The sequence below is a fragment of the Bison bison genome, unplaced genomic scaffold, assembly GCF_000754665.1.
Source record: "Bison bison bison isolate TAMUID 2011002044 unplaced genomic scaffold, Bison_UMD1.0 scf7180017864487, whole genome shotgun sequence".
NCBI classification, from domain to species: Eukaryota; Metazoa; Chordata; class Mammalia; order Artiodactyla; family Bovidae; genus Bison; species Bison bison.
Genome location: NW_011495047.1, coordinates 7,922,178 through 7,948,911, shown reverse-complemented (window position 1 = coordinate 7,948,911; position 26,734 = coordinate 7,922,178). Strand labels below are relative to the sequence as shown.

Genomic DNA, 26,734 nt, shown 5'->3' with positions numbered 1-26,734 from the left:
CTAACAACTGGGGAAAGAAGGTTGGGAGGGGGAGACAGACAATAGGGCAGAGGAAGTTCATTGTTCTAGCTTTCCTATAAAATTCAAATGTGTGTGGTTGCAAAACAAAAATCCAGAAAGAAACATGAGATTAATGCATTTATTCCAAGTAATTAACACAATAAAAATAAAGTTAAACTTGTCCAAGTCAACTCATAAATCTTTAATCTTTTGAACAAATGTACAACCCAAAACATCACACTATGGAGGAAAAAATGGGAAAGGGAGAGGTAGAGGGAGGAATACATATAAGTGTGGAACAGAGAAGGAGTACAATCCCAAAACAAGCTTCAGATCCTCTACCTCTTCAGAACAGAAAATGGCTGCTAAATAATTTGCACAAAGTGTCAGTGGATCACAGTACAATGAACAAAGGCCATTTCAAAAACAAAAGGGACCCCAAAAGCATATCTGCTCCTGGCACTAAGCCATGAATAAGCCTTACCGATTTGTTGTCTTCCAAAAGTGAGCCTGGTAGATTTTCTTCTATGTTTACTGAGGTCATTTCCAAATAGGTTTGTGGATTAGCAGGACCAGCTCAAGAAAGGGCAACAGAATGAAGGAAGTGTGGGGACTGACATGCCACAAGGAAATAAACAGTAAACAAAAGGGCTACTCACACTGCATTTCAAACAATGTTAAGGCAGGCCCATCCAAATGGAAAGCCTAAGAGATGAACAATCCTTCCTTCATCAGTAGTTTTCCATTTCAGCAGGCTTTCTTGTCTTTCTCCCAGAGATCCATCAGCTGCCCAAGAAATTGGGTGGGAATACAACACAGCAATTGGAGAAGTCAGCTCTGTCTCCCTCCTCCCCCAGAAATGGCAGAGTCAAAGCCAAAATACAATCAAAGCACACTAGGTGGTGAGCCAGATAGACATTTGATTTTAATGACAAAGTTGGAGAAAATAAATTGGCAAAAAAAATAATAATAATAATAATTAACAGAAAATACTTTTTTTACAGATATGTATAGAAATTATGATTGATTTGTCTGGTTTCTTAAGGAAAAAAGGAACGGAGGTAAATTTTTTAGCTTCCATGAACATTTACTCTAAGATGCTGACTGCATCTCTTAGTGTAGGTTCCAGATGAGATCCAACTAGTCCTGGGTCACCTGGGCACCTGATTTCTAGAAGCCAATAGGATTCATCCACAAGTAGCTCTGAACGTGCTTTCTCAGCTGTGAACACTGGATTCCGTGTGGTCCTGGAGCGCATCAACAGCAGCTTCTTGTGCAGCTATTTCCTGAGGGATCGTACTGCCTCCGGCTACCCGTTCCCTTGTATGGGACCCTGAAGCCACAGATTTTACCACATTCAAAGGGTTGTCACTATATTCATCTACTTGAGGAACTGCTACTTCCGTGATGGATGCATTCGGTATTTCTAGCTGCAGTAGTCCCATCTCCAGGGAACTACACTCAGGAGGGTCACCTGGCTCAGAGAGAGGAGAACATATCTTCTCTTTTTGAACTCCAGATGTCCGTGTGACAAAATCAACAAGGTCTGGAAGGCAAGGAGATGGCCCAAGGCATAAAGGATTAATTGTTTCTGATTCCAATCTGAGTGAATCTTGTTTCTCTAATTTAGATGTTTCTTCTATTTCCTCAGGCATCATTCCTCCTGCTAACAGGTCCAGGGCCTGGTGTGTTCCCTCTAGGTTCCCCAAGCCAAGGCCAACATTTTCTATAGGAAGTCCAGTTTTCAAAATGTTAGGAGCGATCCTCCCAGTTCTGGGATTAGATGAGTTTTGTTCACCCTCTGCTCCAAAGTTCAGCACCAGGGTTTTGGGAGAATCTAAGGGAAACTCAGAAAAGGATGGTATTGGTTCAAAGTCGGTGAGAGTGGAGGGATTACCTCCTAGAGGAGACACAGAATTTTCTTCACATACTTTCTGAGACAGGGCAACTGGGGATCTATGTGCTGGGTCTACCCGAGTATTGCAGAAATCAACACCAATATCCCCCAGGCTTCCCAGGGCAGCAAGCTCTTCTACTTTTAAATCTGTAACTTCAAAGTTTTCTAAGGCCTTGCTCTCTATTGTCACTGTTAGTTCTGGATGGACATCTCGAGGCTCCAGGGCTTCTGCTTTTGGTTCCTCTGGGCTCTCCCAGGTTTCTGGATTCTTGTTCTCATCCCAGTCAGTCAGTTTATAGGTCATTTTACCCTGCAAGTCTTTTGATCTTTCTCTCTTCAGTTTGAGGCTTCTGTACCTAGAAGTTCTGGAAGCTGATTCTGGTGCTGAATTTTCTAGCCACTCCTCACTACAAGCTGGGACTCCTTGCTTCTGTTCATGGTCTTTCAAGCACATATCTGATCTGTATGGGGACTGAAGAAGCAATTCTGGGGCAGAAATTTTCACATCTTGTGGGTTCTGGAGTAAAGACCTAACTTCTGACGGAAATGAGTCTATTTTTGCCTTTGTGGAAGAGACAGTTTGTGTCTTCAATTCAGGTACTACTTTACCTTGAGTTTTACTTTCTGTTATCAATTTCCTGGACTGTTTAGCCTTTTTGTCAGTCCTATGCAAGTTGGGCTGTTCTACTTCTTCCTCCCACATGCATCTGTTCCCACTGTTCAAATTAGAGTCCTCTATGCTATTGGGCCCAACATTGATATCTGTTCCCTCTCTCACTGTCCTTTCAGAGAGTTTCACTCCTTCTTCTTTTAGTTCAGTGCTTGTCTCTACTTCACTTTTCCCACAGTCCTTAGGTTGGTGGAGCTCCTGGCTTTGCTGCTTACTAGATTCCACAAGGTGGGTTTCTACCAACTTCTGAGATTGCATGGTATGACACTGTGTATCTGACAGCTCAGAGGCTGGCTCCACACCTGGTGGCCCAGGGTCTCCCAGGTCAAGTTCAATTTTCCTCACTGGAGCTACATCCTTATTAGCATCACTCTGGAAGGAACCAGAGGCCCACTTGGCCAAAGTCTCTGTCTTTGGGGTAATAGTTTCATAAGGCCTGTTTTGGCACAACCTTGTCAGAGGCTGCAGGAAGCCATAGCTGCTGCCTCTGTTTTTGGAATCTACATTTTCTACAGCTGACAATCTTCCTAGGGACACCAGAGGTTTTGAAATGGGCTTTTCAGAGCTGCTGACCATAGGAGCAGAGACCAAATTTCTACCTGAAGGCAACTCCTCTTGGGATGCACTGCTGTTCAAAGTAGAAGTGGAAGAGGCATCTGAATTTTCAGCTCTATTTTCCCCGTTGGCTAATGGACCACCACTCAGCTTAGTCTCAGGGGCTCCTTTTCCACCACTACTATAGAATATGTCATACAGATCCTTAGCATTGGCTGTGGCTAAGCATGAATTACGCTTTTCCAATTTTTTGGCTTGTTCACTGAACACACTTGAGAGGGGAGGTGGAGGACGCACCAACACAGAGAATAGGGTCTGGTCCCGGTCACTCTCACTCACCCCAGGAGCCGTCTCATCAGAAGGAATGGCAGTAGGCTGTGCTGAGGCCATGATGGCTACCGGTAATACTGGGTTCAAAATGTTAGGACCCAGGAAGCCAGGGATGACAGTGTGAGATACAGCTGGGTTTGATTTCACTGGAGCCAAAATAGCATTTGCTTGGGCAGGAGAGGGGGAAGCTGGATGAGGTATAACTGGAGGTGGTGGCGGTGGCGGTGGCGGTGGAGGTGGAGGAGGTGGTAGCATTTGTTCAGGTATATGTGATGGCTCATTCTTTTCAGCCAGCACCATTTTTTCCTCTGGAGACCCTTTCAAAATCACCTCTTCCCCTCCAAATGCTTTAGAGATGATGTCGGGAGGCAAGAGGAGATCAGCTGAAGACTCTTTAACCACTGGCAGAGGCTTAGCAGTGGTTCCAGAAGATTTGATGGATAGAAACGTGTTAAGCGGAGCTGGCTTGCTTACTGTGGCTGAACCTGATTTGCGGAGGACTGTGGATGGGATGGGCAGGTTGGGTCGGATCTTAGTCTGGGTTGAAGTTGTCACTACAGGCATCCAAGGACTAGTATGTGCAACAACAGTTTTCCCAGAGAGTTTGATTTTGATAGGCTTTGTCTTCCCAGGATCAGCTTTGCCATCCTCTTTGTCCTTACCACTTTCCACAATCTCTTCTTTGGGAATACTTGGGATCACTAAACTTTTTTCCTCCTCTTTTTCCGGCTTCTTCCAGCTGAATTTCCCAAAAGAGGAAGATATTGGTGGTTCTTTCTTTATTTCTTCTTTTAATTGGAGTTTGATGCTAGGCCTCTTTCTATTTTCAGCCTTTTCAGGGGAGTTTCTACCCTCAGAAAGCTGGTCCTCTAATTCCTCAGACACCCTGTCGTCCTCCTTTACTTCCTTCATAATCTTTGCCTGTTTTTCTTTCTTCTCTTCCTTTGGTCTCTCACTGAACTTGCGCTTCAGCTCACTCTGCCGCCGCCGTTCTGTCTCTAGGACCACGGCCAAGCCAGCCTGGCGGTCCAGATTCCGTCGTTCCTCATACAATGGGTTTTCAACCACATATTTCTAGGGAAGAGAAAAGATAAAGGCTCAATAACTGGGCAAAATACTTTAAGAGAGAAAATTTGGCCCTACCACTATTAGAACTCATTTAATGAAAATTCTGAGTCACCTTCCTCAAGGATAAATAAATGGTCCTCTAAGGTTAGCATTTCTTACTAGGATTGAGAACTTCCTTGTGGTTATACAGAATTTGAAGTGTTAAGGACTTTTTCTTGCTCTGAGCTTGACAACATCAAAAGGATTACTGTAGAAAGTAGGAAAACTCCATAGGCTACTACAAAGACCAACCTTATATTTCTCATTGTGTTGATAACCCTTCACATGTTGCTCTCCAGAAATTGGATCCCCCAAAAATTCCTCACAGAGCTGGCAGTAATATCCAGTGATGGGAATCAGAAACTCAGAGCCTGCAAGAAGTAGAACAAAGTCAAGAAAGTAAGTCATTTCTACCCAAGATGACAGCAACCAAAGGAAATCCCACTTCCCTTTTGCAGTAAAATGATTAACAGTATAAAGGACTTTACTCACTTTCAAGTCAGAAGGAGCATTTAGAATCTCAATGGTGTTTTTCCAACTTAAAGCCTAAACTCAGGACCTCCATCCCTTCTACATTTTGGGAACACTAACTGGTTAATCCCCTAACTGGTTAATTCAGGAGTTTTCTGTGCCAGACTCATTTCTGTTGCTGATTCTCCTCAAATTCCAACTAGCACTAAGTATTTTAGGAGATTTAAAAATTATACTCCCCAAAAGCCCAGTACCATTTGTATGAGAATCTCTCATGTTGGTATTAATTACTTAGAAATTTATCTTCTACAGATATAAAGGATGTAGAAGCACTGACTACTTACAAAGGTAAGAAACTGAGAAGTTTAAAGACAAAGAAACTTTCTATTTCTCAACTTAGCCCCTAATAACAACTATTCAAAAGTATTTTATAGTTCTTAGCTAAAAAGGCAGTTATTTTGCACCTCTTACTGTTCTTTTTCCCCTGGATTTCAAATAAGGTTTTAGTACATAAGTCAGTGGTGAAGAAAGTCATATTTTAGTCCATGTGCTGCCGAAGCGAGCACAAAGAAAGTTTTATTTTAGAGTGGTATGTGTGTGTTTAACATCTGTTAAGATTGTTGGCCATATGGGTAGAGATTGTTCCTGTCTTATAGCTCTCTTTATTTCTTTAGGACCTAGTTGTGCACATGGAATACAATATTCCAGCTTTGCTAAAAGTATTGGTTATGTTTCACTCTATGCTGCTTCCTTGCACCTTAATTCAGGGATACCTCTTCCCTGACTGAATGTAAGGAAACCACAAAAATGGCAGGGAGGAAACTTACCTTTTGCAGGAACAGTTATCTTGTCAGTGCGCTTTACAGCATCTTGCTTGGCTTCATTCTGGGTCTTTGAAGCCCAAGGTCTGTTGTAGGGATCCAGTGTCTATTTGCAAGAGGCAGAGGCGCTCACACACAGCACTAAAATCTCAATGACCCACTTTTCTTTTTCTCCCCAACAACCAGGGGGGACCAGAAGCCCCCAGCTGCCCACCCCCACCCACTCTGCCAACTGTTTAAACGGAAATCACCTGTGGAAAAGGTAAACATATGTTAGAGCAAGTACTAGCAATGGATAAAATGAAACAAATAATCAGGTACTCAAGGAATCAAAAGAGGCAGCAGCCTCACTTACACTTGCCATGGTGTTTAGTTACAGGCAGGTCCCCTGGACTGAGCCCTGGGGATGATGTCTCCTTTGTTGGTACCTCTTGATTCTTCAGACTGGGGCTCCTGCCCACATGAGAATGTTGCATTTTCCAGCTTTGTAATACAGATGGGGGTATAGGAGTTTGAGGGGAAAGAGGGCAAGAACGGAAATAACAGAGGGCAAGATACCTACCTGTGTGTGCTTCTTATTGTGCATATGGGTGAAGAAGTCAAACATGGTCCCACAGATGGTGTTGCAGTCTTTGCACCAGTGATTGCCAGCATCATAATACTCATAGGCAGCAACAGGCTGATCAGACTGCTTAGCTGGCTGGGGGCTCTCAGCAGGCTTGGGGCTCTTAGTATGGGAATTCTCACTGTTTACCTTTGATTCCTAGAGGGGGAAAAACCTGTACTAAGGAGGAATTCAAGACAATCTAGATCTGTCTTCCCTCAGAAAAAGCAGGTAGCTACTGCAATAACGGAAATAGGACCGTATGATCATATTTCTGCTAAAACTGCCTAAAGCTGCACAAACTGGGAAAACCCCATGAGAAATCTGTCTGTAAGACTCAAAGAGAATTAATTTGATTCCAGTGTCATGTCATTATGAAGAATAAATCATAATGACATTATATTTACTTATATATCTGAAAATATCTAGAAGAATACTCAGGATTATGGAAACATTGGCTGCCTCTGGGGAGGAAGGTAGAGAACAAGAGTGGATAGGAATCTTCTATAGTATCACCTTTGGTAAATGTTAAATGTGTTACCTATACAACTAAATACATTAGTTAAGTTTATCAACCATGATGACAACTAGGAAGGGAAGAGGAAATGGAAAAGGTAATTGACAGATTAAGCAAGTGAAAAAAAACAAACAAACCAGATGATAGTGAACTCTCTCATCACAGACACATCCAGTACAGAAAACTAGAGAACAAGGCTGGCATAGATAAAGGGGATAGTCATCTATTTAGGATAACTTACAGGAATCTGGGTAAAATGTTTCTAACTGCCTAAAATGTCACCATTAGAATTTAACATCTTTCAGTTAACATGAATCTTCTTTTAAAATATATCAACTCTCCAACATTAAGTGATCAATAATAAATAATATGAATTCATTTTTCAGCAAGCTGAGAACAAGGTATTCAGGAAATAAGAATTCTGGATAATATTGGGGACTGAGGCACATAAAAAAGATAATCCTGGAACACAGAGAAGGTGAGTATGAAGGAGGTTCCACAGTAGACACAATCAGGGAAGGGAGCACCTGGAATATTGGCTGGTGGGGAAAGGAAGACTAAATAGAGAAAGGGAAACAACTGAGATTTCAACAATAATCTTTCCCATTTACAGTCCTATTCAAGGGTCACTAAACAGATCATATCCAGCAGGTAAGGGATGGGCACATGCATACACTGCTGGTGAGTACTAACTGACACCACCTTTCCAGAAGACAATTGAGGAACACAAATTATATACCTCAAAATTCTTTATACCTTTGACCAAGCAATTCTATTCCATGATATTTATCCTCAGGAAATTAGGTCAAACTACAGGTGATTTAACTGGTTAAACTGTTATCCATACAACAATAAAAATAAGGTTGCTAAAATGGTATTATATAAGTCTATTTATTGACATGGAAAGACTGTCACGAAATACTACAAGAATAAGTAACAAATACTTTCAGACTGTGGTGTTGGAGAAGACGCTTCAGAGTTTCCTGGACTGCAAGCAGATCAAACCAGTCAATTCTCAAGGAAATCAACCCTGAATATTCATTGAAAGGACTGATGATGAAGTTCCAATATTCTGGTCACATGATGCAAAGAGTTGGCTCACTGGGAAAAAACCCCATTGCTGGGAAAGACCGAAGACAAAAGAAGTGGGCGGCAGAGGATGAGATGGTTAGATAGCATCACCAACTCAATGGACATGAATGTGAGCAACTATCGCCCACTAACTCTGGAGATAGTGGAAGACAAAAGAGCCTAGAATGCTGTAGTCCATGGTTGCAAAGCGTCAACATGACTTAGCAACTGAACAACGAAATAACAAAATACATTTGAATAGGACTTCCCTGGTGGTACAGTGGATAAGAATCTGCCTGCCAATATAGGGGACACCAGTTCAATCTCTGGTCTGGGAAGATTCCACATGCTGTGGAGCAACTAAACCCAAGCACCAAGCACTCCAGGGTCCATGAGCCACAACTACTGAGCCAGTGTGCCCTGGAGACCATGCTCCACAAGAGAAGCCACCATCATGGGAAGGCCATGCATTGGCAATGAAGAGTAGCCCCCACTTGTCACAACTAGAGAAAATCTGTGCACAACAACAAACAGCCAGTGCAACCAATTTAAAAAAACAAAACAAAACACAAATCTATTAAAAGATGTATTTGAATAATCAATACAGATATGTGACTAGGCACAGAATGTTAAATGTCACTTTATCCAAAAGACTTTCCCTAACTACTCCATATTCCTTAGCCTGTTTTCGACTGAACCACCACCACCACCACCACCACCAACTACATAGTTCCTTTTTATACTTCCCATATCTAAACACTGTCTGGCACTTTTTTGGAGACCAAGAAATATTTATTAAATGAATGAACAGAAGAAGGTAATCTGGAATAATACCAACTCATTAGTAACAACTGTGTCTAAGTGAATGGAACTATGGAAATGTGCATGTGTTTACTTTTATGAAATGAGCTATTTAAGAGAAAGAAAATCAAACTAACCACACATTTTAAAAAGAGGCAAAGAAAGAAGAAAGACCAAAGACAGGTAGAAAACAGAGCTTGCAGAGAGAACATTCCTTATTGCTGAAATGAAAATCAAATTGCAACATATTCTTGTTAACTTCAGAGAACATTCTCTCACTCAAGTCAAGATGATAGTTTATCATGGGGTTGGTGCCTAAGCGGAACCCCAAATAATGTATAAGTCAACTACAAGCTCTTCTCCCATCAAAGGCCCTGAACTCAGTGGTCCTGGTATAAGAAAATAGTCCTACCTGGTTGAGAAAGAGAACTCTCCCAGGAAGACATAAAAAAATTAAAGCTTGGCTGACAGAGAATACAGAGTATCTTCTTCTCTAACCCCAATATTAACTGACCATCTACTATGTACTAGACATACCGGATGTCATGGGAAAACACAAAAATAAGTTATACTCTGTTATTCTCAAGAAGCTCTCATTTAGTGCAAGAGACAGGCATGAAATCAGGCATGAGTTTAATCATGCTTTCAGTAAGACAGAATGAAATACATTTTATAAAGGAACAAAGTAATATATTATGGGAATGCTAAAAAAAGGTCTGACTCAATCACAGTGGAATTCAGGAATTCTGCACCGAGGAGGGGAGTATTCAAGTTGGGCCTTAGTGGATGAGTAGAGTTGGGAGAAAGATCATTCCAGGCTAAGAGGATTATTAATGATTTCCTGAGAGCTATCTATTTGCTATGTGGCAGGTACTGAACTGTGTACTGGGGACTATACTGGAGAATGAGACAGATATGGTCCCTGATCCCTTGAACCTTAAAATCTAATTGGGGAACACATGTAATAATATAATTACAAGGCCATAAATGCTAAGAAGGAAAATGAAGGTATGAGAGTGTATATGAGGCAAATTTAACAACCTGGAAAATCAAGAAAGGGAGTCAGGGAAATAATTTAAACTGAAATCTGAGGATGAATTTGAGTGAGAACACAGGGTAAGAAGAGTAGTAATTAGTAGGAGGAGAGGACACAAAGACATTAAAGATGATGAAACATTTATGGAATGAAAATGCCAGTAATGAAATTACAGAGAGCAAAGGAAAAGTAAGATTTGAAATGAGGCTGAAGAGGTAGGCAAAGTAGTATCATAACCACTGGCTGAATGTGGAGAAAGAATTAAGAGAGTAGCAGTACAAGCAAAAAAACTTGAAGGTGGCTTGAACTTGGATGGCAACAGAGATGATGAGATGAACGGAACTGAGATTTATTTTGGATGGAGAACTGGCAGACTCTGTAATCGTGTGGAGCAGTTAGGAAGGGGGAGCACTAAGAATGCTTTTCCACTTGTTGGCATAAAAACTGTTGGACAGTAATGTCATTCACTGAGACAGGTAACAAACAGCAGAGGAAGAAAGATTAGAGGGAGGCTGAGCACAATCTTAGTTTAATTTAGAATACATTGATTTTAAGGTGTTAGAGACAATCAAGTGGAAATAGTGAGTAGTCTGTTGGACACTCAGACTTGAACCTTATTAGAATCACCTGAGCTAAAATATAAAACTGAAAGTTGTCAATATGGTATTTCAGCAGAGGACTGAATGAAATGACCTACGGAAAAAGCAGAATTCTGGAGACCTGGGCTAGAACTGAGTCCTGAAGAACTAAAATATTCAAAGATCAGGAAATTAAGCACAGCAGCTAACATATAAGAAGGAAAAGAAATGTGATGGGAGCCAAAGGAAGAAAACAGTTTTTCGGAGACAGTGGTTCCTTGTATCAAATACTGATTTAAGAACTGAAATTTGAGGCTGTTCAACATGGTGGTGACCTTGTTGCTAAACATGAACCAAAAAGGATTTCAAGTTGTGAGAAGACTAGAAGCTAGACTGAAGTGAGTTAAGGTGTAAATGCTAGATCCAGAACATGGAGGGCCCAGAATTCTACTTTGGAGGCAATGGGGAACTGCTAAAATTCTGAAGGACAGTACCACGATCTAAACTATGTTTTACAAAAATAACTAGCAAGAGTAAGAACAGTTTGGAAAAGGAAGCTAAGAAAATGGTTAGTTAGAAGGCTGCTTTAGGAGTCCATGGAAATAAAAGATACAATAGAAATGGAAAAGTTGAGTCATTACCTTGCAATTGGAAGAGGAGTTTGAGGATGACGACACTTTTTCTGGGCTCTTGGATTTTTCTGCTTTCCCAGTCTTCTCTGTAGGCTCTCTACTGTCGCTTGAAGACTTCTGAGATTTATCAGAAATGTTAATTCCCAAGATCTGAGCCACTTTGTCCAGTTCAGACTGCTTTTTTTCTGCCTCTTCTGCCTCTTGTCGAAGATCTGCAATGTCCTTCATAATGTTATCCTGAAGCCGACTCACCTCTACTAGGAGTGGATCTTTGTGACCATCCTTCTCCCTTCGTTTCTTACGCAGCATTTCCCCTGAGTAGTCAAATGTCAACAGAAAGAAACACAGGAAAATTAACAAGCCATTTTTCAGTCATAAATACTAATTCTTAAGACTTTATGCTCATAAAATGTCTCTCCATGAAACATCCAAAAGCAGGTGAGACTTGCCCTCCACATGGGCCGGTTTAGGTGATGCTCCTATGGAAGTAAAGGTTGAGTGATTACATTATCTATTAGGTAGGGGTTATTAGCTAAAGATCTACGGACAGGTTTCAAAGAGAGACTCCATGTATCCCTAAAAGGGTATATACAAGTTTATGTGCATGTGTCCTCCAAAAAGGTTAATATATGCTGTAACTGTAACACATGCATTCTGTGGCTGTTCTCTTCAGAGAACCAAATAATTATTCACATATTTGACTTTATCTGATTTAAGGACCCTTCACCAACACATCCATTGAGTTTTACATTTTACCGTAAGTTCATCTGATGTTATTTCTTATTTCAAACTTCAGATTCTCATGAATTAACCCTCACAGGATTAATAACTAAGCTTCTCATTCCTAAAAAGTCCAAAGCCAAACAAGAAATTACATCTTCTCCCACTCTCTGCTCTTCTGTTATCACCAAGTTGTCATATTCTATGTTCTTTCCTTAGTGTATATATGAAATCCTAAAAGCACTGGTGAAGAGGTATACTCAACAGAGGCATAATGGAACATCTTTTTGTGCCACAATGGAACATCTTTCTGTTGTGGGTGTATACAACATCTTTTTGTGTACACCCACAAATCAAAAAATGATAGGGATACATCAAAAGGACACAAGACATGTATAAACCTATGGCTCATTTGTGTTGATGTATGGCAGAAACCAATACAACACTGTAAAGCAATTATCGTCCAATTAAAAATAACTTTTAAAAAAAGGACACAGGAGTCAACTTAAAGGGGCTCTCATTGGCCAAATTTGGGGCAGTTTGAGCATAAAGATAAATAATAATAGTAAAATATTATATAAATGGATAAATGGGGGAGGAGGGGTGGGTAGAAAGCACCTCCTCATAGTAGAAAGCTAACCAATTAAGGTAAATGGAATGATGAAATTAGAAAATTACTATGTAACAATCAATAACTGATTTGGACAAGAAATCATCAATGAATACTAAAACTAGTGGGCCAAAGTCTGAAGAGCAACTGAGTTATTTACACAGTCTCAAAGTATCCCCCCATAAGATACTTACTAATTGAAAAAGGTAAAATAGTAACCTTACAGTGGAGAAACTTGGCAGACATCATCTTAACCAAATGATCAAAGTTGACATCACCAGCATGGGACAAATCAACACCTGTTACGAACTTAGCATCATTTCTGTGATGTTCCTGTGCTAAAATGCACAACATGAATTTAATCATAAGGAAACATCAGACAAATCAAAATTAGAGGACATTCTACAAAACATGTGATCTCCTCTCAAGATTTGGGAACTGTTACAGATTAAAGGAGACTAAAAGAACATGACAACTGAATGCAATGCATAATCTTTAATTTTCTTTTGCTTCAGGACATCGTTGGAACAAGTGATAAAATATGAATAAGATTGGTAGACTGGTATATTACTGTTAATTTTCTAATTTGGTAAGTGTACTATGGTTATACAAGTGAATTCTTGTAGTCAGAAGACACACACTTGGGACCTTCCTGGCGGTCCAGGAGTTAGAACTTCCCACTTCCACTGCAGCGGACACAGTTGGGGAACTAAGACCCCAATCCCTGGTTGGGGAACTAAGACCCCACATGCTGCATAGTGCAGCCAAAAAATTTTAAAATATTTACAAAAAGAAGAAGATACACATTTAAGTGTTTAGGATTAAAGGAGTATCGTTCTACAGCTTATTCTTAAATAGTTCAGGAAAAATTACACCCACACCCACACACACAATTGAAAGAGAAAAACGAATATAGCAAATATGGTAAAATGCTAATAATAATGGAAAACACCTGAGAATTCTTTACACTACTAATGCAACTTTTCTATAAATCTAATTATATCAAAATTTTTTTGAAAGTGAAGCCTCAATGTCAATGAACCTGTTTGAGAGTCCCCAAGGCTCTTCATTTGGATCTCTTACTAAAGTTACAACAAAAGGGCAGCCTAAGAGTGTCTGATACCTTGCTGTTTATGAAGCCGCTCCAACTCAGTTCTAAGATAGTACATCTTCTTCTGGCGAGCTTCACGGTCACTTTTCAGCTTTTCCCTCTCTTCAATAACCTGCAAAATAAAAAATGGTAACAGACCCTTTAGCCTACAACATCCCTCCTTTTCTATTGTTCTTTTCCAGAAAGCATCATACTAGATAACATCTGAATGCAAGAGTACAAACACCTGCACGCAGAGGCTCTGACTTTATAACGAAGATGATTATTTCATTCCAATTCAAGTCCCAGAATAGAATTATCCTTTCCAGAACTGTATTGATTGGAAACTACTATTTTTGTAGAAGCACTACACTATTAGATAGTAGTTCTGAGTCCAAAAGGAACCATCAAGAAGGGAATGAATATGTGTTGTGGATGAAGCACTGTGTTAGTTGCATTGTATGTATCATCTTATTTAATCATGATATTATCTCTTTCACAGTAAGAAAACTGAGGTTGCAAAAGACTAAGTAACATACCAAAGATCATATAGTAAGAAGATTTTAAATCCAGGTATACATGCCCTAAAGCCTCTGGTCTTTCAACTATACTACTATCACCTAACGGGAAAAACAAATATGGCTTTTTCATAAGGAACTCAAGTGAAAACCCTGTGTACTGTCAGCCCTGACTTTAGTACTAGGGTCTTAAAGGTAAAGGAAAGGAAAAGCACTAGTCTTCAGAGAGTATCTCTGCAGTCTTAGGTTTTGTTGTATGGAAGTTCTTCTCTTTCCCAAAAGACTTCAAAAAAACAAACAAACAAAAAACACAAAACACTGAAGTTCAGGGTACCCAAGTACAATGGAAAATTAAGAGGTGTTTTTGGTCTTCTCAAGGATTAGCTAAATTTCTTTTAAACTAGAAAAAAATCAGATTAGCCTTCCAATTTCACCTTTTCTATTTTTCTCCTCAGGTCTTAATTATTTTATTAGCAAACCAAATTAACACATATTACAATTTTATGGTCCTTAGGTCACTGTGTTTAACCAAGTGAGTTGTAAGCTATCAAGTACCTTTAAAATAAACAGTATATATTAATTTTTCTATTCAAAATTCTATTCTGTATTCCTCACCTCTATGTAATTTTTACCTACTGCTTTAAAACATCTAAATTATTATATCTTTACCCCAGCCACTGCTTGCTTTCTATAGTCAAGGAACCCAATGAACCTTGACAGTATAAAAACTAATTTAAAAAAGTGTCATAAAATATATTATTATTCCTGGACTCTAAGTTAAACCAGAACAAACAAAGCTTATTTCTTGGTTTAGTCACCAAGCAACAACTAGTCAGTAGTTTTTAAACTCCATAATCACTACAGAAAAAAGATCTAAAATTCACTGGGATAAAACACAGATTCCTTGATTTCTATGGAAATCAGGAAAGGAACCCAATTTTGGTTCCTCACTCTCTGATGAGTCATACTGAAGACTTCAAGGCTCCCAGCTCCTACCCATAGTGTACTAAGGCTGGTAATTGAGATAGAGAAATAAACTTAGGAAAAAGAAGTCTAGCAATCACAGTGGGACCTAGGGCCATACTTTAGGCCAAATGAGAAAACAGTAAAAGAAAAAATTATGGTAATAACAGCAGTCTCTAAAGATTGCCTTGGACCTTGCAAATTTTTAGCTCCCTCTAAAAGACAAATACAAATTTATGTTAAAATAGAAGATGCAGGCACAGGAGGCCCAAAGCTAACACTCACCTTCTGTTTCTGGGAAGCACGGTTCTTCTCATCAGAAATCTTCTCTGGATTATATCTGATGAGTGATGGGATGGACACATGGACAGGCACTTGGGCAGTAGGAATTGAGCCCAGCACTGACTCCTCATGCTTGGGCTCATCAGGAGTCACAGTGGGGATCACACGGAGGTTGGGACGGCTGCGGGTAGCTTGTTTGCTAACTGGCACTGTCCTGTGTGAGTCTGGTACAGGGTGATTTGAGGGTTGGGAGGCAGGGTACATGGGCCACCTTGAGGCTGCATATGCCATGTAGTGCCTATAGGCATCAAAGGAAGCAGGGGGAATGGCAGGTCCCTGGTAGTTTGGAGGTATCCGAGCTGCAGCAAACTGAGAGGCCCTTGGCACATGAAACTGAGATAAAGAAGCAGGGTGCGGAAGTCTAACTGGGGCAGATGGGGCTGATGGCAACATGCACCTGACTGCAACAGATGACTGAAACCCACTGCCAACCACCTCAGGTCCTACAATATGACCCATTGGATGGTCAGACTTTAAGAACGGGGGGCTGTTTTTTGTGAGCAAGTAAGGGTCCACAGGGGAGACCTGGTGTGGACGGGACACTTCTGGGGAGTGGGTATTGCTATGGTGCACCTCCACGCTCTCCAGTCTGTGAGGATCTGCAGAGCGCCGATCAGCTGAGAAACGGCGGTCAACGGAGGAACAGCGGTCTGCAGGAAAGTGCCGGTCAGCAGAGGAACGGCGGTCAGCAGAGGAACCTGACGGCTTTTTGCCATGAAGTCGTTCCTGTGTGCGTGCAGCCAGTTTACTAATCTCGGCTACCCCAATATCCAGCCCTATGGTCTTGAGCAAGTCATGAATCTTGGCATATTCTGGATTGGTCTCTTCTATTGATTCTAGCTTTACAGTTGGAGCTGAAGAGGGTAGGGAGCTTGCCTTCTGCCTCATAACTTCACTTTCAGAGCTCCCAAGGGGCTTTGGTGGAGATTCTGCTTTTAAATCCTCATCTTCATCCCCATAGAGAAATTTCTCCTCATCCTCAATGTCAGGGAAGCTAAGTCGCCTTTTTTCCTGCGTACTGGTAGAATCTGCTAACATGCTCAGAATGCAGGAGAAACCACTGCCATCCTGGCTAGCTCTCTCGTGAGGAAGCAAGAAGTCTGTGTGTCGCTCTGGTCCCTCAGCCTTCATATCCAATTTTTCCTTGTGGCACAGAAAACTTCCAAACTTCTCTCTGAGGGGACTGTTGTCTTTGGGTATCCCAGGGAGGGGGCCCCATTGGTAGAGGTTGCCCTGAGACTCCTTCAGGGTAGTCTCTACCATAGTTCCCTTGTTGTTTTCAACCTCTGAGGCAAAAGCAGCAATAGCACCACTTAGTGGAAGAGATGAGTGTCCAGAGTAAAGAGGGTGATCCTGGCTGGAGCTGGTACTGCTGGGAAAACTCTCAAGCTGCAAAGATAAACATAACTAAATTAGCCTCTACATAGAATCTCAGAAAACTAGTAACTGAGATTAAAATAAATACTTTGTGATTCTTGAATTAACAGGGCAAAGATACATGTGGATGCAAGGGAGGTCCTTAGCCAGGTTCAAGATATGGTTTCCCATTTCTCCAGATGGTTCTGCTGTAGTAAAGGGAAATAGAAAAGAAGGCAGATTGAATCTTAACTTTTGCCCATTTGTTGTAGTCTTTAACAAGGAATCTGAATTCAAAAGGACTTTAGAGATGCCCTAGCTTACTTGCTTTCTCTTTTTATGAATCTTCAAAAAAAAAAAATACAAGTAGAGCTACTTTGACGACTGAAGTACAGTCAGGAAACTCTGATCCCTAACTGATCAGTCTTCTCTTACTTTCCTAAGTGCCCTTAGGCACTTCAGAAACATTTAGCTCCTAGGAGAACAAGTAAAAACAAGTGCTCATGCCTGACCATCTTTCCGTAAGTGAGGAAAAAATATCAAGGTCCAGAATGGTTAAGTGACTTGTCTAAAAATCGCACAGCAAGTTGGTGATAGACATGGATCCAGAATTAGAATTATCTGATTTCTGCTCTAGTGTCCTACCACTCACACATTTTTTTCTCTCTTTAAAGAGATGAGGAAAATTCAATCAGCTCCTCCCTTTGCTTTCAAGCTTCATTTCCGAGAAACCTATATTCAAAGATCCTACAGGACTAGCCAACTTAGAGGAAAAAAAAAACTTTATATAATAGATACTCTCCAAAACGTCTGTCTAGAAAGCCTGTGTGCTTAGTCACTCAGTCATGTCTGACTCTTTGCAACCCTATGGACTGCAGCCCGCCAGGCTCCTCTGTCCATGTGATTCTCCAGGCAAGAATACTGGAGTGGGGTTTGCATTCCCTTCTCCAGGGGATCTTCATGACCCAGGTATTAAACTCAGGTCTCCTGCATTGCAGACAGATTCTTCCGTGGTCTGAGCCACCAGGGAGGCCCTTTAGGAAGCCTAATACATAACAACAGAAGCCCTCTATTACTGCATTATGAGGCCTACAATTCCCTTAGAGTCCTGAAAGGTACAGCTCATAAGCATAACAATGTTACGCCAACATATATTCCAAAGATACCTTAGGGACACAGCCCCCGGGAAAGTAACTAGGCTTTAAAATATTGAGAGAAACAAGCAAGACACCCTAGAAGAAACACAGCATAGACCTGCAAGGAAGGCTCCATGTCCACCTCAATCCGCTTTTTCAGAATTGACTTCTTGGGCATCACAGATACTTCCTCAGGCCGATGTAAAGAATATCCTGGCTCCGATGCTGTTAGGACACCTGACAATCCAGGGATGGGACAACTAGTGCCGCCACTATCAACTCCCACCAGCTCCTGACTCAAGCTCCTACTTCGTTCCTCCTCTTCCTCTCGTTTTCGCCTGGCGAGGTCCAGCTCTCGAAACTCAGGGTCTAAAAACCTAGGGCTTGGGCTCCGTCTACGCTGTCGATAGTTGCGAGTCCCTGATGTAAAACTCGGGTGATCACTTCCCATGTTGTGCATCTTCTCTGTGTCATCATAGCGGGGCCGTTTGGCCTCCCGGCTACTTTCCTCAGGTCGTATAGAGTAGGAGCCTTTGAGTTTGTCTCTATTCCGTTCTGTTCCCCGCAACAGATCATCATGACAACTGATATGAGGACTATAATCAGATCGATGCAGGAAAGTTTCTCTTGCTCGGTAGTCCTCATCAAGTTGTCCCAAGAAGGGACTGAGAGGTGCCTCCTCCCGGGAAATATATCGTTCAAGACCTCGAGAGCATTGGGAGCTTCGAGTGAAGACAGAATCATCAGTCAGGTCATCCCTGAGGAAAGAGACAAGTATCACTGAATATAATGGACTTGGAAAGAGCAAGACCAGACAAGGCTAAGAGAGACTGACATCTGGCAAGGGGGCTGTAGAATGCTTAGAACAAAAGACAGTAATCATGAAGTCAGAACAAATCTACATATATACATGCAACATTTCTTCTCCCTTTTCCCAGAGCATATGCAGCTGCAGCCTCTAACCAATGGAAGAGATTGCTAATCTGTCTGGACAGAATTCTTTCTTTGATTAGACTTTGGGGATGCAGAGTCTCATGCAAAGTTCTTAGAGATGTGAAAATACCACTACCAGACTACAAAGAGTCCTGGTCACACAACTTCACACTAGCTCTTTGCTACTAAAACTTTGGTCTGAATAAGCAACATCAGTATTTCCCAGGAACTTTTTTTAGAGATGCAGATTCTCAGGTACCACCCTGCATGCCGGGTATAGCCAAAAAAAAAATTTTAAGGTGTAAAACAAAAACTGTAAAAACAAAATTTGAGTTAGAGCAGGCCAACTTTACCTGTTTATATTGTCAAATTCTACAGAATATTTCATTTGGAAAAAAAAGAGTTTCACTGTGGGAAAAAAAATTGTTTTTAACCACTGATCTATCCAATTGGCACGATTTTCTTGTAAGTTTTAGAAGGTTCTGCAATTGCTTCATTTCACTGGATCATATATTAAAAACCACAAAACTCCCTCACAGTCTGTTTTGTTATACTCTTTCCTGCCTTGCCTGAATATCCATAAGCATTTTGTTAATCTTGAGCCCAGAAAAAAAGTATGTGAAGGTTATCTCACTATATATTTCTATTAGATTTATTATAGAAATAAAAAGGTCTTAGACTTTTAAGGCATGAAGGTAAAAATACAGGATGGAACATCTGTCCTTTCAGCTCAGATCTCTATACCACATACAGTATCCTAATCTTCTGGGGCATTATGGTCACAGAGCTTCTGTTTTTGCTGTTTAGTTGCTAAGTCCTGTCTGATTCTTTGAGACTCCATGGACTGCAGCCCTGTCAGACTCCTCTTTCCATGGAATTCTCCAGGCAAGAATACTGGAGTGGATTGCTTTATCCTTCCCCAGGGGATCTGTCTGACCCAGGGATTGAATCTGCATTTACTGCATTGGCAGATGGATTCTTTACCACTGAGCCACCAGGTAAGCCCCAGGGAGCTTCTACTGCCCCCTAAAAGTTTCTGATTTAAATCACAGAAACAAAGATCCCCTAGCACTTCAAGCTTTTCTGGTGGCTCAGTGGTAAAGAATCCACCTGCAATGCAGGAGACTTGGGTTGGATCCCTAGGTTGGGAAGATCCCCTGGAGAAGGAAATAGCAACCCTCTCCAGTGTTCCTGTCTGGGAAATCCCATGGCAGAGGAGACTGACAGGCTGCAGTCTATGGGGTGACAAAGAGTTGGACACAACTGAGCAGCTAAACAAGAATGAAGCACTTTAAGCATACAACTTAGAAAAACTTACACGTCACTCACATTTCAGAGTGAATTACTATCTACAGGATGGTAATTATTCCTGTCTTCTACAGTTTCTAGGAGCTATTTCTGCTTTTTTGAAGTTTCGAAAAATGACTTTTGTTTTTTTATGACAGTTGTTTTCCTATTTCTGGGACTAAAGTTAGTAGAACATCAAAGAGCTGCTTTTTCTCATTCACTAGCACAGCCCTTGTTCAGTTTTACACTGAGGTTACAGCTATAAGTAACTTTATGAAAGACTATAAAGGATAAATTTTATCACCTCTTCTATAAGAATGTCATCTATGGGAATCGAGGTTCCTGTTACTCACCTCCTCCCCAAGTATTTAGGGAATTTTGTGGTCTCAATGTACTATGAAATAATAGGAAAGAATGAGAATGACCAAAGATGATCTCTGAAATCAAACATAAATAGAGTAAAATATTTTACTTTGCAGGTCTGCCAGCCATAAACACATCTTTTTTCAGGGAGGAATGTCCATGAGTTGAGTCACTCCACTGCCAAACCACCATCTATATACATAGTCTCTGATCACATTAGCATAGGGGAAAATTACAAGCTCCATGGCTAGTAGGCAAGTTCATTCATTGCTCCTATATTCAGCTTTCTCCACCAAGAGACATACTAGCCTCAAATCTAATCCAATATTAAACATCGAGAAGCTAGAAATAATGAAATGGCTCTCAGAAAGACTCAATCCAAACCTGCAATCTCCTGCAAAAGGAGGCAAAAACCAATAAAAGGAGGAATAGAAACAGTTAAAAGAATGCGCTAATGTGTAAATACAGGCAGAAATCAGGTTGCCTGTTAGAAGCTCATGTCCTCCTTCCCTAGTTTTCCCAAAGGATGAGAGAGAACTGACTGCAATAAAAGTGAGTCCTAAAAAGGGCCCCATCTCCTGCAGCTCAGAACAGTCCAGTGACAAACTCTCTCTGAAAGCTTTGGTCAAGTCCAACTCTTTTCTTAAAAAATTGACTGAATGATGTAGGTGATGGGTACCTAGAGGCTCACTGAACTATTCTACTTTTTCTGTGTTTACAAATTCCCTTAAGCAAGTTAAAAAAAACCAACACATATGTCCACAGAAGTTTGTACACCAATATTCACAGCAGCATTATTCATAACAGCCAAAAAGTAGAAACAACTAAAATGCTATCCATCCACTCAACACTGGTAACAGATAAACAAAATACATATACAATGAAATTATCAGCAATAAAAAAATTGAAGCACTGTTATATGTAAAAACATGAATGAACCTTGAAAACATTATGCTACGTGAAAGAAGCCAGTCACAAAAGACCACACATTGTATGATACTATTTATATGAAATGGCCAGAATAAATACAGAAGAAGGTTAGTGATAGGCTGGGGGGTGGGTAGGTGAGACTAAGGATAAGGCAAAAAGAAAAAATTTTTAATTGATCACAGTGGTATATGTACAACTCTATGAATATACTAAAAATCACTGAACTGTACACTCTAGATGGGTGAATTGCATGGTATATGAATTATGGCTAAATAAAAAAGCTGCTAAAAAATGTATATGGTAAGAAAAAAAAGGTTCTCCAGAGCTCAAACTTCCCATTATTTTCCTGTGCTGATTCCTCAAAATGCCTGAAGAAAGCTGTTGTGTTTCTGTCTTTTCCCTAAGGCAAGTAACAGGGAAAAATCCTACTCCCTACATCAAGGCAAGAAGGAGTCAGGAGATGAGACTACCATGAATGGAATGTATAATGTGCAGAATACTCTGATAAACAAGGGAAATCAACCTCACATCTACACTTATTCAGAAACTCAGAGTCTTCACACAACCTATTCACACTTCCTTTTCAGAATAAGTTACAGTCCTGCACAGAGAACTGCTGTGGTGAGGAGACTGACAACCCTGGCAATCTGACTGTAACCCAAACCTGGTATAAAATTTAACAGATCGAATATGGGAAGAGAAAGAATACAGGGTCTCAGGAAAAAATAAACACACACCTACATACAAACGATGGAAATGGCCTGCTTCATTAGCTGAAGACTGGACTCACAGTCAGGAGGACACTTTGCGAATGTCAACGTTCGTATGGCCTGGTTTTAGCAGACAGTAATTATCGACACAAAGCAGATTGAGCAAGAGTGCTGAGGGCAAAAAAGTCTAAAGAATGGCCTGGAACCTCCTTTTAGAATCTTAATCTCACTTTCTCTAAAATAAATTTCTCTCTCTGAAATAGGATTCAAGGGAGAAAATTACTACCTTAAATACAGAGAGGAAATTTTTTTAATTTTTATAACTTATAAACAGACAATCGTTTACCTGAAGCACACATGCATAACAAAGTTTATGGAAAGGGGAGCTGACACCCTAGAACTAGCAAGAGGAAATGCTAGTCACACCAAAACCTGAGCTCCTAAGGAAGGAAGAGAATCACATCATGCACCACCTACTCGGACTGCCTGCCTACTCAATCATCTCCCAAAATAGAAGCAGCTAGAAGGGCATGGGCTGTTGCCTCAATTAAGTGATATAGTCACATACCTTGAAGCTCTATCTTCAGAAGCTTCAGTGTTATATGATTGTCCTGCCTTGCTTCACTGCATTGAATAGCCACTGAAGCTTTGAAGTAAATATTACCAAAGGGCAGCACTGGTCCTCACACTTCCTGCCCAGCTGTCCCCCACCTGCCTGCCTATATTCTGTGCACTACTTCACGGAGAGTCACAGTTTAAAAGAACATTATATTGATTTACTGCTACTGCTAAACATTTGTGAAAACTCCCAATATACTTGGCAGAAACCGTTAACAGTCTTGGTTCTCAGCTCTCAGAAAGAGTGCTTTCCCTGCACTCCCATTCTAGCTCTTTTACTTTTGCGAGGTGAAAAACATGTAATGCGTTATTTACTTCCCATACATAACTAAGTTCCTAGTACCTGAAATCTATATTTAACACCCTGTGGAGTATATCTGCCCTTCCTTAGCCCTCAGTGGGTGTAAAGTAATAACTGAAATTAAACATTTTTAAAGATCTCTAACTTTCTATTAATGCCTATATATGTGTGTGTGTGTGTGTGTGTATAATAAACATGAATTTATCTAAACCTTTTCTGAATCTATATATATTTCATCCTGGACAAGCTAAAAAATAACACCATTTAAACAAAGATTTCTAAGGACTTCCCTGGTGGTCCAGAGGTTAAGAATCTGCCAGTCAATACACGGGACACAGGTTTGATCCCTGGTCCGGGAGATTCCATATGCTGTGGGGCAACTAAGCCAGTGTACCCCAACTACTGAGTCCAAGCTCTAGAGCCTGTGCTCTGCAACAAGAGAAGCCACTGCAGTAAGAAGCCCGTGGGTTGCAACTAGAGTAGTCCCTACTCAATGCAACTAGAGAAAGCTCGATTGCATCAATGAAGACCCAGTGCAGCCATAAATAAGTAGATTTCCTAGATATCTTATTTTGTTCAGAACTTTCCTTTGCAGAAGGGACCCCCCTAGTTCCACTATTTTAGAATCTGTATCATCTCAACTGTTTTTAATTTGGGGGACTGTTTATATTCCCTCAACTTCCCCCTTTCCAGTTGGGGCCAGGATGACCATTTTTTTTTTGGCCATGCCATGCTGCACTCAGGATCGTAGTTCCCTGGCCAGGGATTGAACCCATGCCTCCTACAGTGGAAGCACAGAGTCTTAACCACTGGACCACTAGAGAAGTCTTAGATCTTTTAAAGTCTTTTTTTCTACATAATTGTTTCAGCAACAGAGTCTACCCCACTCTTTCCAATGTAATACTTTGTACTGGACATAGGGCATAAACTTCAGTGCTGGCACCACCCTTTCAAATACATCATTCAGAAAACAGCAACATTTCTACCTTCAAGTACTCATATGAAGTGCCCTGTCTCAGATGAAGCCTACCTGTCTGCATCCTCCAGATTTTCCACTGGTGACCCCAGTCGATCACTAAGCCGCCTCCGTTCTGGTATGCCAACACAGAAGTGGTCATTGCCAACTGTGATCCGTAAGCTCTGTTCCAAAGAAGAGTCAGATCTCAGACCAGGAGAGCGTCTCTACAAGAGTAAAAGATAGTAACAGTCAATAGGGTCAAGACATTCCTACACTCAAACTGTTCTCCTTTCTAAAGCTATAGTCCACAGGGTGAGAGATGATTATGGTAAGATACTACTCCAAAAATAAAGGATTTAAAAAAAATTATCAAGGACTTCACCAGTGGTCTAATGGCCTGGGTTCCATTTCTGGTTGGGGAACTAGATCCCACATGCCACAATTAAAGTATTCCCATGCTCCAACTAAGACCTTGTGCAGCCAAATAAACAAACATTTATATATATATATATACACATATACACACAGACACACACATACACATTTTAAATTATCAATTTCTTAGATGAAAGTCCATACTTCCAATCCTCCTAAATTCTTTAATTTCCTGGTACCAGGAATGGGGCCAGAGGAGTAAATTACGTCTGCTACCAGAATCTTTACATTTCCACTAAAGGAGACAAGCCAAACACAGGTTAAGAAAAAAAAATATTTCTGATGGCACTGTGAAGTGTTATAAAGTCATTAAAACATGATAATATGAAAGAGTGGGGAAAAGGAGCTACTTCAGATAAGATGATTAGAAAAGGCTTTCTGAGGTGATACCATTTAATCTGGAGCCTGAATGATGAGATATCAGTCTTGCAAAGAACAGATGGAAGATGTTTCAGGACAAAAGAGCATGTTCTATAATGAACTTAGCATGTTTGGGGGAACAGAAATGTGGCCAGCATGACTGCAGTGAAGTGACACAAAACAGGCAGAAGCCACAGTTAGGAAATCTGGATTTTTATTCTTAGTTTAACAAGTCACAGAAGGTGTTCAAGCAGGGAGTGACATTACTACATACTTCCTCTAGATGCTCACTCTGTTCACATCCTCATCTTCAGGTCTTTATTAAGAAATCACCTTCCCAGAAGGCCTTCTCTGGCTACCTTACCAAAAATTGTTAACTCCTTTCTGTTTTTTCTCTTAACACTTAATCATATTTAACATGCCAAGACATCTTACTTCTCTTATTATCCAACTCCCCCTGTCAGAATATAAGCTCTACTAGGGCAGGGTTTTTGACTGGTTTGTTCATTATTATATTCCCAGTGCCCAGAACAGCATGGTAAGGGTTCAATAAATATTTCTCAAATACATAAAATGGATGTCTTTAAAAATCATTTTTATTTCTAGGTATAGAAAAAAACTGGATGGTAACAAAAGTGGAGTGTAATGGAGCCTAATGCAATAAACTAAGCAAGAGATAATAAAGTTTAGATAAGAATGATGGCAGGAAGACAACAGTTTGGAGGATGTATTTTGGAGGTAGAGCTGATAGTTTGATAGATGAAGTTATCCCTACAGACTGGGAGAAGGGAGATGATCACTGTTTCTGGCTGAGCAGCGGGTGATGTCATTTACTGAGACAAAAGACTGGAGCAAATAGGTTGTGCATTGGAGAAGAAAGGGGAAGTTATGGAAACTCATTGTTTTTTGTTTTCCTTACTTTCTCTGTAGTGATTAACATTCAGACTATCATACTCAGCTATGAAAATCTTAAAATCTTAATAAGTCAATTCACCTATGACCAGAGTACCCAAATACTGTTAGAGAGCCACTAAATAAAACAGAAACGTTGTCACCTTTTTTAAAGGATTGGTTAACTAATAATAAAAAAAAATACCAAAACACCAGATCCTGCCCAGAGGCTCTACTAACAGAGAGATGCATGAAAAGTCAGTATTACCTCTAAACTAACCTTCTTAACCTCATGCTCTGTCCCTTCAGCAGGGAAACTTAACAGTTAAATTCAGGGTATTGGGAACCAGGTAAAGAACTGAATCACACTCCACTTCTTACAGGCATCACCTTGATTAAGCTTCTTAAATCTCTGTGAGTTCCTCAGCTGTTAGATAAAGAGGAACCCTCCCCGCCCCCCGCGAAAGGGCGTGAATGTTCACAGAGAACGTGTAAAGTGAAGGGCTGAGCATCAATCCTGCCACACAACTAGGTTAAGTGGAGGCACCTATTACAACGACTGTAGATACCCATACTTCGATTTCGGAGAAGCAGCTCCAACACAGAGTACGAACAGGTTACATTCTCTCGGTGTACATTCTCTCGGTGTCTACCCTGGGAACTGTCTAAGCCACCCTAAGTCGCCACAAAGAGATTTCACCCTTTTCAGATCCAGGGCGCAGCTCAGTTCTAGCGGGACACACACAAAACCATCCAACTCTAAGGACACCAACTACTGAAAAAGTACCAGGCACACGGCGTGGAGGAGCTTCCCCTCGCCCGGCAAACTTTTTCACACCTCACACAGAGGGAGAGAACCAGCCTATTCCCAGGAAACGCAGCACGGCGTCCCAAGCCGGCGCCCGGCCGCGTCCCGAATCCGTTATTGTGCAAATGAAGTTCCCGGGGCTGACCAGGAACCTCCTGGTTCGGGCGTCGCTGAGGGGGCCCATGGGGATGAAGGGCCTTCCATGTGGGGACCCCGGCCTGGAGGCCTCGGGTCGTCCGGGCGGCGGGCGTTTCTGAAAGCGGGAATCCCGGGCGAGGGGGCTAGAGCACAGAGTCCGGGTGAAGGGGTGGGATT

At 41.0% G+C, this 26,734-nt stretch overlaps 1 protein-coding gene across 2 annotated transcripts in view; it reads right to left on the bottom strand.

The window, feature by feature from the left end:
- Positions 1-900: 900 nt before the first annotated feature.
- Positions 901-26,734, bottom strand: part of ZNF318 (zinc finger protein 318) — a 27,348-nt gene continuing 1,514 nt past the window's right edge. Inside the window, exons 2-10 of one of the 2 annotated variants that reach the window (XM_010863127.1) lie at positions 23,998-24,149; positions 17,944-18,583; positions 15,277-16,722; positions 13,544-13,643; positions 11,100-11,404; positions 6,414-6,614; positions 5,858-5,957; positions 4,812-4,930; positions 901-4,526 (exon numbers count right to left, since the gene is read on the bottom strand). In XM_010863127.1, coding sequence (XP_010861429.1) covers positions 1,218-4,526; positions 4,812-4,930; positions 5,858-5,957; positions 6,414-6,614; positions 11,100-11,404; positions 13,544-13,643; positions 15,277-16,722; positions 17,944-18,583; positions 23,998-24,149 — 6,372 coding nt within the window. In that variant the 3' untranslated portion in view covers positions 901-1,217. Of the gene's footprint in view, positions 4,527-4,811; positions 4,931-5,857; positions 5,958-6,413; positions 6,615-11,099; positions 11,405-13,543; positions 13,644-15,276; positions 16,723-17,943; positions 18,584-23,997; positions 24,150-26,734 lie in introns of those variants that run through there. The other variant, XM_010863128.1, reaches the window with a different exon arrangement.